Raw genomic sequence first — 14,363 nt, 5'->3', positions numbered from 1 at the left:
GATTTGTCAACTCGAGTACTTTCTGTAATTTAAGGCTGAGTGAAGAAAGTTGACTTGCCAAACCTAGCTGTCTGGGCAAAAAAAGCAGAGTGAAAGCAACAAACGCAAAAGAGGAAACAAGACCATCAAAAATGGACGTGGAGACATTAGGCAAAGGACAAAAGCAAACAGATGAACTCAAACGAGGGCACATTTTCCTGGTTTGTCACCGCAAGGTAGAGCAGGCAAAGGCATGCGGCCGCAACGTGACTTGCCATCCATCAAATGTCACCACTGAAAGCCTGAACTTTATTTCACTTGTTTCTTTGTAGCCAAGCCAAGATTGTTGACAAAAACAAAATAGACCTTTATTCTCAACATCCCCTGATCTTAATTAAAGTGGCACATTTTGGCATTTTCACTCGTTAGTTGTTTTTTGTGTGTGTCCTTGGAGTCATTTTGTTGACGAAAATAACCTGGATTGAGAGAGTCGAGCTTGTCGCGGCGTTATCGATTTGACAAAATGTTTGTGCAAGTTTTCGTGTTGATAAGAAGGCAAATGCTTTGTGCAAAACAAACCAATTGACCTGAAATGATTTGGGCTGAGTTTATTTGACGGAAGCCGAGTTAAAATCATTTCAAAGGAACCATTTGGCCCACCCCGACGGACTCCGATGAAGACCGCCGCCGTCGTCGTCCCCGTCATTTTTGGCAGCCTTGGTCACCGCCCTTGTTGCGACCTCCCCCGCCTTCAGCGCCCTCATCTTGAACATGTGACTCGTCGGGACGCCTCACCTTTGGCATGGTCGCTTTGCCTGGCCAGCCTCATCTTTGCCATCCTGCTCATTTCCTTGTGGCCATGTTGGTCTCCTCCGCCGCGTCCGCCGCCGCCCTCCTCTGACCCGGGAGCCGGCGCTGAAGCTGGACTCCCAGTTGTTCTAGGTGTCGATACCGGAGTCGGCGATTGGGAGAAGATGCTCGTGGGACGGACTTTGTCGGAGCTGCGGCGGCTGTGCTGCTTGGGACCTCCGCAATGATCACCGTAAGCCCTAACACTTCTGCGGCGGGCAAAGGCCTTGAGACCTCTGTGTTGACCAAAGCCCCTGCGACCTCTGAAGCGGCCCTCAGAGGTGTAACCCCAGCGAGGGCCCTTGTGACCCCTGTGGCCGCCCTTGTGACCCCTGCGGCCGCCCTTGTGACTCCTGCGGCCGCCCTTGTAACCCCTGCGGCGGCCCTTGTGCTGGTGGTTGTAGCCACCATACATTTTCTTCAGATACGAAACGATCGTAGATGGCGGCGCTACAACTACTCTCTCGTCAGGGAATTTTGAGGACCAGGCAGCAACAATTGGTGTCAAACTGCCGATTGTTTCACGACTTGAGACCGGAGAAGTGGGCAGAAATGGAAAGGTGCGGTGATCCTTGTGACTGCGGTGGAGGGGACCTAGTGTTGGAGTCCGATCGCTGGCAGTTCCATGAATTGAGACGGGAGAAGTTGTCAGCAACGAAGAGGGAGGGATGTAGCCCTTGATTCTTCTAATCGTTGCCGTGATTGGTGAAGATGTCCCAGGTGCTGCCACCACTGGAAAGGCACTTGACAGAGTTTGAGAGAAAAAGGTGGTTCCTGAAGAAGACCGTGTTGACTTGGTTGTTAGGGATGAATCCAGACTTGTTGCTGTGACACTTGATGCAGTCACTGTCCAAGTTGTCCCAGCTCTTGCAGTCACTTGAGAACTTTCAACGGTTACTTGAGAAGCGGTCATTGGGGTTTGGAACAGAGTTCTCGTCGGTACTGAGGTTGGCACGGGCGAAATTGCAACGACCAAAGTAGAAGGAGCGGTCTTTGCTGATGTTTCCGTCACTGCAGAAGTAGACATTGGCGCCGCTGGAGAGGGAAACGTCTTTCTCGGACGCAACGGGATTACGCTTGGAGTCGGCGCGAGAATCGCTCCGAGTGCCACCGCAGCCTCTGGAGACGTTGACCCAGATGTTGCAGTCACGCGAGAGGTTGTCTCTGCTGCTTGGTCGGGAATTCTTCTTGCTGAAGTGGCAGTGCTTTGTATACCTCTGCTCGGCCCAGGTGTCACGGTTGCAGTCCCCGGAGAAGTCGCTGTGAGAACCCGGGAGCTCGCAGTTGTCGTCGTCGCTAAAGAGGCGCTTTTCGACAATACGGCAGTGGTCGGAGCTGGACTATTGCTTGAATTTGCGCTGGGCCGAGACGTTGTGCTTTGTGAGGTTGCGGTCGTCGTTGACGAAGTGGCGCTTTTCGACAATACGGCAGCTTTGGGAGCTGGAGTGACGGCTGCCGAAGTAGTTGTGAGAGCGGCCGTTGCGGTCGGAAGCAGCACAGAGGCCGCTGGCGTTGTGGGTACAGGACGTGATGAGGTAGCAGAGCTACTTGTTAGCATTGTATTTGGAGCAAGAGCAGCCTTCGTGGGAGGCCCACGAGGGATTGTTGTGGTCAAAGCAGCGCTTCTTTGGACCCATACAGGAGAACTTGTGGGTGATGGGCTTTGTGTGAGGCCAGCAGTGGTTGCAGGGTGAAGAGGTGCGCCTCGAGAAACATATGCCATTGAGGGTACAACAGTCCACGGCCTCTGGAAAGAGGCGCTCGCTGGCATCGTAGTTGCGCTCGGAGTAGGAACGACCGCCGGAGCTGTAGGAAGTCTACTTGAAGCACCTTTGGTTGCGCTTCCAGTAGTAGACATCCTTCGAAGTGAAGCAGTTGGAGCGATAGCGGGCACATCAGTAGATGTCGCTGGCAAAGTTGTTGTGGTTGCAGCAAGAGTTTGCATGGCGTCAGTAGAAACGGCTGCAGCAACGGCGGTTCCGGGACTCGTGCTTGGAGAGATAGTAAAAGTGTCTGATGGAGCTGCGGCTACAGCAGTCGGGGTGGTTTTGGCCACAGTTGCACTTGCGCTACAAGACATGCGTGTGGAATTATCAGCAGAGCTCTGAGTTGGTGAAGGCCTTGAGAGGGCTGTGGGTGGAGCACAGGTTGTCACCGTGGCCAGAGATGCTGCAGTGGTCAAAGAGGCAGTCGTCGAGACAATAGAGGTCGAGGTCCCGGCAGAGGCGCTTGTCGGCACACTAAGAGAGGAGCTCGGTGTGGCTTGTGAAGCGGCCATGATAAAAATTCTCATAGTCCTTGTCGGAAGTGAACTTGAAGCCACTGCTGTTGTCTTAACAGAGGCGGTTGTGGGGGGGGTCGTAGAGGGACTTGGAATTGTGGCTACAAGAGATGAGCTTGGAGCAATACCCGTCATTGTGCTTGAGAGTGTCCTCGTGGCAATACCCGTCATTGTGCTTGGGAGTGTCCTCGTGGCAATACCCGTCTTTGTGCTTGGGAGTGTCCTCGTGGCAATACCCGTCTTTGTGCTTGGGAGTGTCCTCGTGGCCGCCGCCGCAGCAGCCGTGCAGGTGGAAGTAGGTGCAAGTAGACTTTTGCTTGGAGAAATGGCAGCAGTCCACGGAGAAGCCACCGCCGCTGCCATTACAGTGGATGTGGTGGGAACTGAGGTTTTGCTGAGCAGTGTGGGAAGAGCTGCGCTCGGAGTAGAAAAGGATAGGCTTTGTGGGAGTTCGGTGCTGGTTGAGGCTTCAGCACCTGTGCTTGGAAACACTGAAGGCGTGCCTCGTACACTTGTGGGTACAACAGTAGGTGAGATCTTCCAAGAGGTGCTCGGGGCTATTGTAGTTGCGCTTGGAGCAGGAATGGTGAGCAGAGAAGGTCCACTTGAAGTTGGGCTTCCAGCGATCAAAGGACCCAAGGTCGGAGCAGCGGTGGTGGTGGTTGTGACGGTAGATGCGGCCAGCGCCTCAGTAGTCACGGCCAGTGACGGCCTTCTCACAGTAGCCGGCATCCCCGTGGCTATAGCTGAGGTCGTGGCCATAGTGAAGGTGCTTTTGTACATGGTAGATGTGGTCGGAGGAAGAATTGGCACTGTGCTTGTAGCCAGCGTTTCAACCACGGGACTGGTGCTTTGAGTCATAGAGACACCATTTGCCTCTGCACCCGAACTCGCCGTGTCCATTCTTTTAGTAAGGGTCCAGGTCAAATTCGAGCTGCTCGTAGTTGTCCTTTTAGCACTAGCAGTGCTTTTGGTAGGAGATGAGGTGAGCGCAAGAGGAGGGCCGCTCGTCGGTGGAGCCCACCATCCCGTCGGAGGTACTGCAATTCCCCATGTGCTTTTCGAAGGCCTCGTGGCGAAGGCAACATTTGAGGCTCCCAAAATGGACGTGCTTGTGGGCAAAAAACGAGACGTCGGCGATACTGCAGTGGACATTGGCGTAGGAGGACTTTTGCTTTCAGAGTAACTTGACGGAGACTGCCGCGGGGCCAAGGTGGTTGCAGGTACAGGAATTACGCTCGGAGAGAGCCTGCTTGCGGGCCGTGGAGAAGCGGCCGTGGCGGTAGATGAGGACGTCGCCATTGCGGCAAGAGTTGTCATTTGGCTCGAACGCACCATCGTGGTGGCTTCGGCAGTCGCTCCTGAAGTTGTGGCGCCAACCGAAGGCGGTGGTGCGAAACCGCCATTCGTGTCTGTCCGGTCCTCATTAAAGAGACCCCGGGGAATTTCATCATAACCCCACAATTCAAAGATGGGGGAGCCCTCCTCGTAAGACGCCGGCGGTGGAGCGCTGGCCTTGCACCGCCGTTGACAGTCGGAGTCCACGTCATCCTGCGCGGAGCTCGGCTGAGCCTCGTGCGCTCTTTGAGTGTCCGCCAGCCCGGCGGCGGCGGCGGCGGACGTTTCCCCCAGAGAGGCAAAAGACATTTCTGCCGTCAAATCCTGTAGGAGAGAGCGAGAGCCAGAGCCAGAGCGAGAGCGAGAGCGAGAGAGAAACAAAAGCCAGTCAAGGTGACGACGGGACGGCGTCCGTGGCTGCGCCTGCCTTGTCGGAGGCTTTCTTTACCATCTTGGCTGCAGCGGAGCTGAGCACAGACGCAGAACCCGCAGAATGACCGACTCCAGCTCCGCCGTCATCCACACCTTGGACCCTGAGCACTTTGGAGCCCAGAGGCAGCTGGAGCAGGATTTGCGTGGCTCCGCAGAGGATCAACGGGGGCGGCGGACGAGGGGCAGTGGATGGATCTTCGCAGGAAGCCAATGCCACCACGTTGGCTTGCATCAGAGCATCGAAATAAAACACCTCCAGCTGGTGGAAGCGTCTTCCGTTGGACACCTGCGCCAGGAAACGCGTCTGGTCACAAGGGCTGTGCTTTGCCACCGCTCGGAGTCGACCAAAAAGGTCGCTAACGCGTGGCAATGTATTGGGGCCGGGGAAGCCCATCAAGCCGGAGCGCCCGAGCGGCCGGGTGTCGCGTTTACTTGAAATTTCCTTTTCCGCTCCTAATCTTTTCTTAATCAGCTGTGCAAAATGAGGCTCGTGTCAACCAAAGCGATCAAGAAAAGAGGGCTGCCATAGAAATGTAAAACACTTGGAAGTGAGTGACACACAGGCTGCTTCTTTGGATGAAGAAGGGGAGGGAGCGCTGGGGGATGCTCTAAGCAACGTGCTTTGAAAAGGACGCAGCAAGTGCTATGGCTACAAGAGTGGGCGGGCGGGCGGGCGGGTGGGCGGACGGACGGACGGACGGACGGGGGCCTTTGCTCGAAAACGCTCATGGAACAAAATAAACGGAAGCTGACAACAGAGTGAGTGAGTGAGTGAGTGGAGGGGAGGGATGGAGGGGAGGGGAGGGATGGAGGGGAGGGGAGGGATGGAGGGGAGGGGAGGGATGGAGGGGAGGGGAGGGATGGAGGGGAGGGGAGGGATGGAGGGGAGGGGAGGGGAGGGGAGGGATGGAGGGGAGGGGATGGGATGGAGGGGAGGGGATGGGATGGAGGGGATGGGATGGAGGGGATGGGATGGAGGGGAGGGATGGAGGGGAGGGATGGAGGGAGGGATGTAGGGAGGGATGTAGGGAGGGATAGCGTGCATGCGCGGGTGCGCGCGCCTACCGCCAGCTGCAGGTGCGCGCTACCGTAGGGCAGCTTGAGCAGCAGCACCGAACCGAACCTCCGAACCGAAGCGGCAGAGTCATCGGGCAGCCCCAGCAGCCGAATCCCGCCTGCACACATGCACGCGAGCGCCACAAGCTGCCTGACACGCAGAGCAGACAGAAAAGAAAAAGAAAAAAAAAAGAAAAAGAAAGGAAAAAGGCGAACCGGAAGCCGCTCACCTGCCAGTCGCGCTTTGGAGTGTCTGACGAGAGACAAACGGACCCAAAGCCTGTCGTCGCTGCAGCACAACTGTGGCCGGGCGAGGTCCAAAGAATCGTCACGTCCTGACGCCGCGCGAGAGCGCACACCACCACAACACTGGCATCGGACCTTTTGCGCTTTGGCTGCGTTCGTCGGTGTCGGTTCCTACCTGCCATGAAATTCCACACGGGGACCGGGAAGAACACGGTAGGATCGCGTGGCCTCCGACGCGCGTACCCGCCGGTCCCGTCCGCTGTACCGAGGCGGACTAGAGTCACCGCGGTGACGCAAAGCCAGACCTCAAGCCACCCAGAAGGTCCCGACATGGTCCGATCGGGTCGGGTCGGGTCGGGTCGGGTGGAATCCGGTCTGTTCTGTTCGATTCGGTGGTTCGGCTTGAGCGTTGCTGCTGGGCTCTGCAAAGAAGACGAGGCAAGCCGCACTTGGCCCGTTTGAAACCGAGCACGTTGGTGCCGATTGGATGATTGGAACCAGAAGTGGGTGGGGACCAATTAGGCCCCGGTCCTCCCACGTAGGTTCTGAAGGAATGGGGTCGAAATACAAAAAGTCCTACAAAAACAGATTTGCTCAAACCTCATTGAATAAAGTACATAAGCAGAAAAGTATATTCACATATTAAGGCAATAAAAGAAATATTTTAAGCATATAATTATACCTACACGCCAAATCAATGAAGAAGACATAAGTAGACATTTTTGATAGGTGGTAATGACAAAGCTTTTTATATCTCGACGATCTGATATATATTTCTGAGCACTTTGAAATAACAAATGTTTTTTGATATACTGCCTTAACAGTTGATTGAGCCTTAAGCAACTCTTTAATGCACGCCTGATGATTCCCTAAATCACGGACACTGCCAGAGTCGTCTAAAAATGTTCAGAACGTGATTGTATCTGATGTTTTGACTCGTGCTAGACGCCAGTTTTTGATGACTACTGAACGTTCTGGACAGAGGGAAATATTTTGCCTAACAAAGAAAAGATACGGTCGGAAGCAGATTAAACGAAGAATAGGATGACCTAAGCAAGTACATGGAGTATCAAAAGAACAAACAAAGAAAGAAAACATGGTAAGTGGTGAGCACAAACTTTGCATATAGTCAGGGAACATTAATAGATTGATGAGGTCACAGCCAAAAGCTCACATCATTCCGTACAAAATGACAAAATTGAAAGAATGATGAATGGATGAGGTGCGACAGTGTAAAACTAAGAATGGAGCAGAATGTTTACAGGAAGGTCACTTGGAGATAAAGCCAGCAGGTGCCAGAGGGAGACAGCCAAGGACCCGGCCAAAGATGATGGCCAAGGCCGAAAGACGGGATGGAAGACAACAGCAACCACACACACACACCCGTCACCCATAATCAGCAACAACCCCCCCCCCCCCCCACGGCGATCTTGCCCCACCCCAAAGACTCATCAGCCATCAAAGTCGGCCCACACCGACCGGCATGTGCAACTGAGCTGAGCAAAGAACCTTGAACGTTGCCTTTTCTGAATGGAGACTTTCTGCTCTTGAAAGGCCCAGCGCTGTATTGTACTTTCCTGAAAACAGAGCTTTCTTAACAAGAATTGGGATTGAACTCAACCAACCTGTGTAAGTGTCATTTCGGCTTCAGTGTCTTAGCATTTTGCAACATCTGAGGAAATCAGACGAGCACGCAATTGGATAACAGGTGATTGGCAACGGCTTTTGCCGTGAGGCGCACATAGCGCGCTCCCTAAATTGGGGACCAAATCCAACAGTTCCAATCTCCTCGGTGGCCACGTGTCACGCAGAGCCCTCCCTCCCGCTTTGTCTCATTGACGAGAACTCGTTTTTTTTCTTTTACATGGACAACAACATGAAAAGTCGAGACTGGAGGCAAAATCCGAAGCGGCCAGTGTCAGCGTAGCGACGCCTAGTGGCCGGCTTGAGAACTAACTGGATTCGCTGCGCCACTCGTGTTGCGTTCGCTGCACTGCACGCAGACAGTTGATCGATTGTCAAGGCAATCCATTCCAAGTTGGCCATTCCTTCTCTGCTTTTGGCTTGCAAAAAAGAAAAAGAAAAGAAAGGAGCAAATGACGGTTGAACAATGTTGGCCAGCCAAGCGAAGCGAAGCGAAGCGAAGCGATGCGATGCGATGCGATGCGAAGCGATGCGAAGCGAAGCCGTTGTAGACCCAAGTATACTTGGGTAGCGTCCAGTACTTGGGAGAGAAAAAAACAAAACACTTTTTGGGCCCCCGAACAAAACGTTTCGTCCCTGCTTGGGATTGAAATGAGCAGCAAGGCCGTTGTTGTGATTTCTTGTCTTTATTACAGAGACGCATATCGGGAGAGTCCACTAGCAGAAAAAAAATGTCAAAGTGGCGAGACGTCGGGCGTTTTGGGCTGCGGCCGCCACTTCCTCTTGCTCCTTTGCGGAGTGATGATGTCACGTGCGCCATGGCAACCCATCACTTCGCGAGCATTCTGTACGGTATATGTCAACGCGCGTTCACATGACAGCTGTAAGCATCGGCGTTGAGGGCATGTTTGCGTGCGTGCGTGCGTGGGTGGGTGCGCGCGCATGGCAAGCTCTGCGTACGCGTGTATGTGAGCGTCATTTTTCCGGCGTGACCGTGACGTCACTTCCTCTCAGAAGAGCGAGGCCTTCTTCTTGAGTTCGTTCCGTTTCCAGAGCGACAGGCGCTCAAATTCCGAGGCGCTCATTCCGAAAACTTGGGGGAACTGCTGAGGGTCCAGATGTCTCTGTGACGTGCCAACGCACACACGCACGCACCGTTAGCGACAGCCGCGCGCCCCTTGCCGGGGGGGGGGGGGGGGGATTTATTGGCTGATTGGTTGGTTGGTTGGCGGCCGCTAACGGCGCGCCTCTCACCTCCAGTCGGGTTCGGTCCACTCCGGGAGGAAGTTTGCAGCGCCCCCTGTGGGTCACCAGCAGCGTTTCGTAGGGATACACCTGCCGACGGCAACGACGGTTAAGGTTAGGGTCAGGTCCCAAAGCACACGCACAGTTGGGTCCTTTGCCTTCTAGAGTGTGAGCAGCGTGTGCTTTTTGTGTGTGTGTGTGTGTGTGTTGCGCCTGCATCTCTGCTGTGAATTTGTCTTCACATTCAGCACCAGCTTGGGACTTCAAGTCAGGCCGGGCGCTAATTGCACAACCTTACGCGGGACTCGTGTACGGGTTATGTTTTTTCTTGGATTTGTTTGGGGCCAGGCCTCCTTTCAAGTTCTCCGCCAACACCTTGCTCGTTCTCACCTTGCGCTCCAAGATGCTGGGCAGCGATGTGCCGCGGTCCAGACCAAGATGGCGCTGCGGCTCGCCGTTCTGCCCACACACACACACACACACAATGCAGACGCACACACCAGAACCAAACACGCACACAGACGGCCTAACCTTGGGGTCACGCACGCACGCACGCTCACCTGTGCCACTGCGGACACACACGCATGCACCCACACACACGCGCACAGTCATCAATCAATCGCTCCGGAGAACTTGCGATTGACAACACGAGACAGGAAGTTCCGCTTGGCCGGCTCACCTGCCTCGTCGGCGGCGGCGGAAAATTCGGCCGACTGTCTCTGTGAACGCAAACGGAGCTTCACGTCAGCATACGCTGGTCAATCATCTAATTCTCACCAAGGCGCATGGAGGAGCATCCAAACAAGATGCAGCCACGAGAACCGCCAAGCACTCACTCTGCTCAGCCCGGAGGCGGAACGCGACGGCGATCGAGACGCGCCGCCAGACAGGCCTGCGGAGAGAGAGAGAGAGAGCGAGAGAGCGAGAGAGAGAGAGAGAGAGCATACGGGAAAGGTGGGCCGAGAGCTTAGGCGGGGCGGGCGCAGTGCGCGCACCTGGGCTCTCGCCGGCGTGCGGCGGGTGCGCCGGCTCGGCCTTCTTCCGCACCAAGCCCGGGTTGACGCCTGTCTCCGCCTTTTCCTGGCGCAGGATCAGGCGACCCAAGTTGGACTTGATCTGGACACAGCGTCGTCGGTCAGGCGCGCTCGGCCACGTCGTCATCATCCGTGACGTCGTCTCGCTCCAACCTTTTCCAGCTCCTGGCTTTCGTCGCTCAGCTCCTCAACATTGTCCTCCGCTTGCTCCATTTTCTTCTTGCGCCACTCGATTTCTGCCGCGAGGCAACAGGATGGCTTAGGGTTAGGGTCGGTGCGGGCGACTCGCCGATGGGCTCTTCCTGGGACGAGGTGGCGCGAGCCCGGGCGAGGCGGCGCGAGCTCGGGCGAGGCGGCGTGAGCTCGGGCGAGGCGGCTCTCACCCATGGCGGCCAGCGATGGGGGGCAGGGCCAGAAGTCAGTCTCTATCTTGGACGGCTGCGTGGGGTCGGGGGGCTGAGCGGCGGGGAACTTGGCCGCTTGGATGACGCCGCCGCCACCCAGTTTGGAAGCTTCTGCTGGACAACGTTGCGAGGCGGACCCACAGTGTGGGAGACGGCAAAAGGAAGAAGAAGAAGAAGAAAAACTCACCTTGTTTATAGATGGGAGGCTTTGTGTAGATGTTGCTCTCGTTATCTGCAAAGCAACATTTCAGCGAGTATCTCTTTGCGTGTGCATGTCCGCATGTTTGTCGTTGCCTCTGCCTACCTGGCCGGTGGAAGTGCTGCAGGCCGGTGCCGACTTTGCGTCCGGCGTGCAGTTGCAGCGTGGAGCCTCCGGGGGAGCCGCCGTCACTTTCCGCTCGCCGCCCTTTGGCCTGAAACGGAACGTCGCGCCTCTTGAGAGCGTTCGGGGGGGTCGCCGACATCGTGCGAGCGCGTGGCTCTTACCTCCGGAGACATGGCCGGCGAGGTGGCGGGCGGAGACAGAGAGCGCTAAGGGACATAAAGCTGCGTCGTGCGCGCGCAAGCGAGTGAGCGCAATGAGCTAGCTGGCGATGTCTCACCTGTCTGCGCGGCGGGTCCAGCGGCGAGAAGCTGAGGTGAGGCTGGTAGGTCATGAGGTCAGGTCGCTCCACCTGCAGGATGGCTTTGTCACGGGGAATGGCCGCCAGGTCGCGGTACGCCACCGCCAGCTCATCCACGCGTGCCTGCGCCGCAAACGCACCCACATGCCAGCCACCACAGACTTAGCTTAACAATAGTAAGGTTTAGGGTTAGCATGTAGCCGTTTACCATGATGGCAACGGTGGCGGGAGACGACGGGACACCGGGAGCGACGACGTGGGCCTCCACCTGACGGCAAGTCGCATCAACCCCCAAAACACACAGACAGACAGACAGACAGACACACAGACAGACAGACAATGCAGCTCACAAAGGTATTGGCTCATGCGGGCGTGGCTTCTCACCTTGTTCATGATTGGTGATCAACGTGAGCCTGCAAAAAGAAACACATGGCACATGACAAACAACTAAATCTTCATGTAGGAAGAAGGGACATTTGGACGTCACAATGTCAGGCATTCACAAAACAAATCAGCGATCACGTGACAAAAGCGACACGCGCAAGTTACACATGTTGCCGACGACAGAAAATGCACACGTCACACAAAGCCAAAATCACGTCACGCCACGCACGCACCCACGCACATGCATGTTGCCCTCCCGCCTTCCCAAAACATGCTAGTATGCTCCTCTGCACAGTGCACACTAACAAATTGGACATCGGTGGGAAGGCGTGGTTTTCCAAATGGCTGGCGACCAATCCGTTTGTTTGCCTCACACGGACGCGCACGAAGGGACACGCAGACGCGCGCACTTGCAGGGCCGCGCACACATCAACAATAGAGCTTGGGCGGTAAACAATCATTTTAATCAAGAATTGGGTGAACCCAAACAGGGCGAATCTCTACATGAGGCACGACAGGAAGATTCAAGATTCGACAGGAAGGATGAATGGTGCGGCGCGCGCGCACACGCAAGCGCAACGCTATCGAAAGCATCGCAGGCTTCGCGTGATCCACAACACAAATGCAAATAAGGAGGACAACATTCAAAACATCCCGTTCGTGTATGCGTGCAGTGCAAAAGTGTTGTCACCTGTGCAGATGCGGGCGGAGAGAGAGACCGGCGTCGGGGATGCGGACAGAACGACTGTCAAGTATCACGTGACCGCGGGAGGAGAGGAGAGGAGAGGAGGGGAGGGGAGTGGAGAGGAGGGCGTTTGACGTCACGTCTACGCCTGTCCCAACAGACACATCATTTGGACTTGTTTTGTCCATGATTTCATGTCATATCTTTGACGGGTTTAAGTGGTATGACGTCACCCCGTCAGAATTGTTCAAGGATTGGAAACAAACAAACAAACAAACAAACAAACGAACGTACAGAGAAGCTTACAAACACCAGTGCCTTCGTCCCGACATTCGTCGTTGACTTGGTTCAAGATGAACTATACATTTTGGACGGGTTGAATTTGTGACGTCACGTAAAGTCAAAGTTGGACGAAAGGAAAGACGTTCGCTCAGACACACGCGAGAATGCAGTCAAAAAAATGTATGCATTATACCAGATTGTTCTATCTGAATTGCAAGTTGAAAAGATTTAAAAATGAGGGATCAAGGTAAAGCTCAACATAACCGAGGATGTCATTCTTGCCCGGAAATGGGTGGTGAATGTTCGCTGAATAGACGAGCTTTGCCGTGGCAAGATGGCGTCGAGCGATGGCCTCTCGTCTTTGGTAAGAGAACGAAAAAACGTCAACAAAACGCCCAAAACGTGTCCACAATAGGTCCAGGCGCGACTGGCGGCCCTTCCATCAATCATGGCGCTGTCGTGTTAGTTAAGGTGGCCAGTGCTCATCGCCCGGGAGCTCGGCACGTGTAGTCGGGTGGGCGATCCGGAGGTGCAAACCGGAGGCGCAGCACGTTGCAACTCCGGATCGCCCGACAACCCCAAGGATCCTCTTTTGACTCCCCTCCTTTAAAAGAAAAAGGCAATTTGCAAAAACTACTTGTTTCCTTTCGGGGATCTTTGTGAGCCTAATTTCTAACTTTGTGGAAGTGAGCGTTTTCCTTCCTACCTGTGAAACTGAGCGATGTCAGGTTGAAGTCACTTTTCATCTTCAGGGTCTGGAGGGAGCTTCGGCTGCCGCGCACGCCCTGTCTCTTCCCGCCGAGGCCTACGGGAATGACGTGAGTAAGGCGGCGAGGGAGCTCTGTCAACTCATTTCTTCCCCCGTGCATGTTAAGCTGACATCTGGTTTTGTGTTTCAGGAGCGGCTGGAGGCCATGTGGGCCATGAAGGCCTACAACCACGCCGAGGTTTACTACAACGTGAGCGCGGCCGCCGGGAACGAGCCCATGACGTTCGAGACTTTGAAAAGTTTGTGTTGTCGTCATTCAGCTCATCTCCTCCGTGGATCCCAAGTTCCTCAACTTAACCAAGACGGACGACCAGATCTACTCGGCCTTCAGGGAGACCTTCGAGGACCTGGACATCAAAGTGCTCGACCCCGAGGAACTCAAGTCGGCGGAGGCCAAAGAGGTCGGCCGCGCGCGCCCGTCTTCCGTGGCGGGTGGGGTGGGGTAGTGCAGCGGCTGTTGCGCCGGACCGCCCTGGCCGAGTCCCGAGCGGTGGCTTACTTGTGAAGTGGCGCTTGTGTCCAGAGGTGGCGCCCTTTCTGTAACCGCTTTGAAGGCCTGGTGGAGGACTTCAACTATGGGACTCTGCTGCGACTGAACTGCCAGAAGGATTACACCCAAGACAACACCATCTTCGGTGGGTTGGCCGTTTCAGTCGCGCCCTTGTCGGCGCTCCAAAATGTCTTTGAGACTTTGAGAGAAGCGTCTGCAATTGTCCTTGCTGTTGTTCCAGCCACCAGGATCCAGTTCTTCGCCGTGGAGATTGCCCGAAACCGAGAAGGTCTCAATGACATGGTCTTCGCATCCAAGTCTTCCAAAAGTTAACTTACAAAAGAAAATGACTTTTGTTATGATGGCGAGTGGAAATGAAAGTGTGTCCTGGAATTTGCGTCTTTGTCATTGAGGAAAATAAAACAAAAAGGTGCGGTGCATCAAAACTCGATCATAGTTTGCGCGTGCGATGGCCAAATAGAAGCAAATCATATCTTGCAAATAGTAGCTAATAATAGCTATGTCCAAACGCGGCTTTGGGGTGAATATCACCTTTGCGGCCAAAGAACAGAGCGGGTCCATCCCGGGCTGCCGCCACCGCCCAACCCGTCCAAAGTCGAGG

The 14,363-nt window shown here is 55.0% G+C and overlaps 2 protein-coding genes across 2 annotated transcripts; one reads left to right on the top strand and one right to left on the bottom strand.

The window, feature by feature from the left end:
• Nucleotides 1-8,492: 8,492 nt before the first annotated feature.
• Nucleotides 8,493-12,681, bottom strand: dmtn (dematin actin binding protein). Its single transcript, XM_061293943.1, is given in 16 exon segments — nt 8,493-8,949; nt 9,080-9,160; nt 9,461-9,529; nt 9,631-9,638; nt 9,750-9,789; nt 9,907-9,962; nt 10,066-10,186; nt 10,258-10,340; nt 10,488-10,684; nt 10,686-10,740; nt 10,813-10,921; nt 10,995-11,039; nt 11,111-11,254; nt 11,340-11,399; nt 11,516-11,544; nt 12,207-12,681. Coding segments are annotated over 15 exon segments (1,191 nt in total). The 5' UTR covers nt 11,525-11,544; nt 12,207-12,681; the 3' UTR covers nt 8,493-8,835.
• Nucleotides 12,682-12,753: 72 nt separating this feature from the next.
• On the top strand, nt 12,754-14,192 carry pbdc1 (polysaccharide biosynthesis domain containing 1). The gene is made up of 6 exons (XM_061293939.1): nt 12,754-12,846; nt 13,235-13,300; nt 13,382-13,441; nt 13,512-13,652; nt 13,775-13,886; nt 13,983-14,192. The coding sequence occupies exons 1-6, from the start codon at nt 12,817-12,819 to the stop codon at nt 14,072-14,074; spliced, it is 501 nt and encodes a 166-aa protein (XP_061149923.1). The 5' UTR covers nt 12,754-12,816; the 3' UTR covers nt 14,075-14,192.
• The last annotated feature ends 171 nt before the right edge of the window (nt 14,193-14,363 follow it).

This window comes from Syngnathus typhle, linkage group LG12, assembly GCF_033458585.1.
Source record: "Syngnathus typhle isolate RoL2023-S1 ecotype Sweden linkage group LG12, RoL_Styp_1.0, whole genome shotgun sequence".
Classification (NCBI taxonomy): Eukaryota; Metazoa; Chordata; class Actinopteri; order Syngnathiformes; family Syngnathidae; genus Syngnathus; species Syngnathus typhle.
The sequence above is the reverse complement of the archived record's forward strand: the minus strand, read 5'-3'. Positions and strand labels throughout refer to the sequence as shown.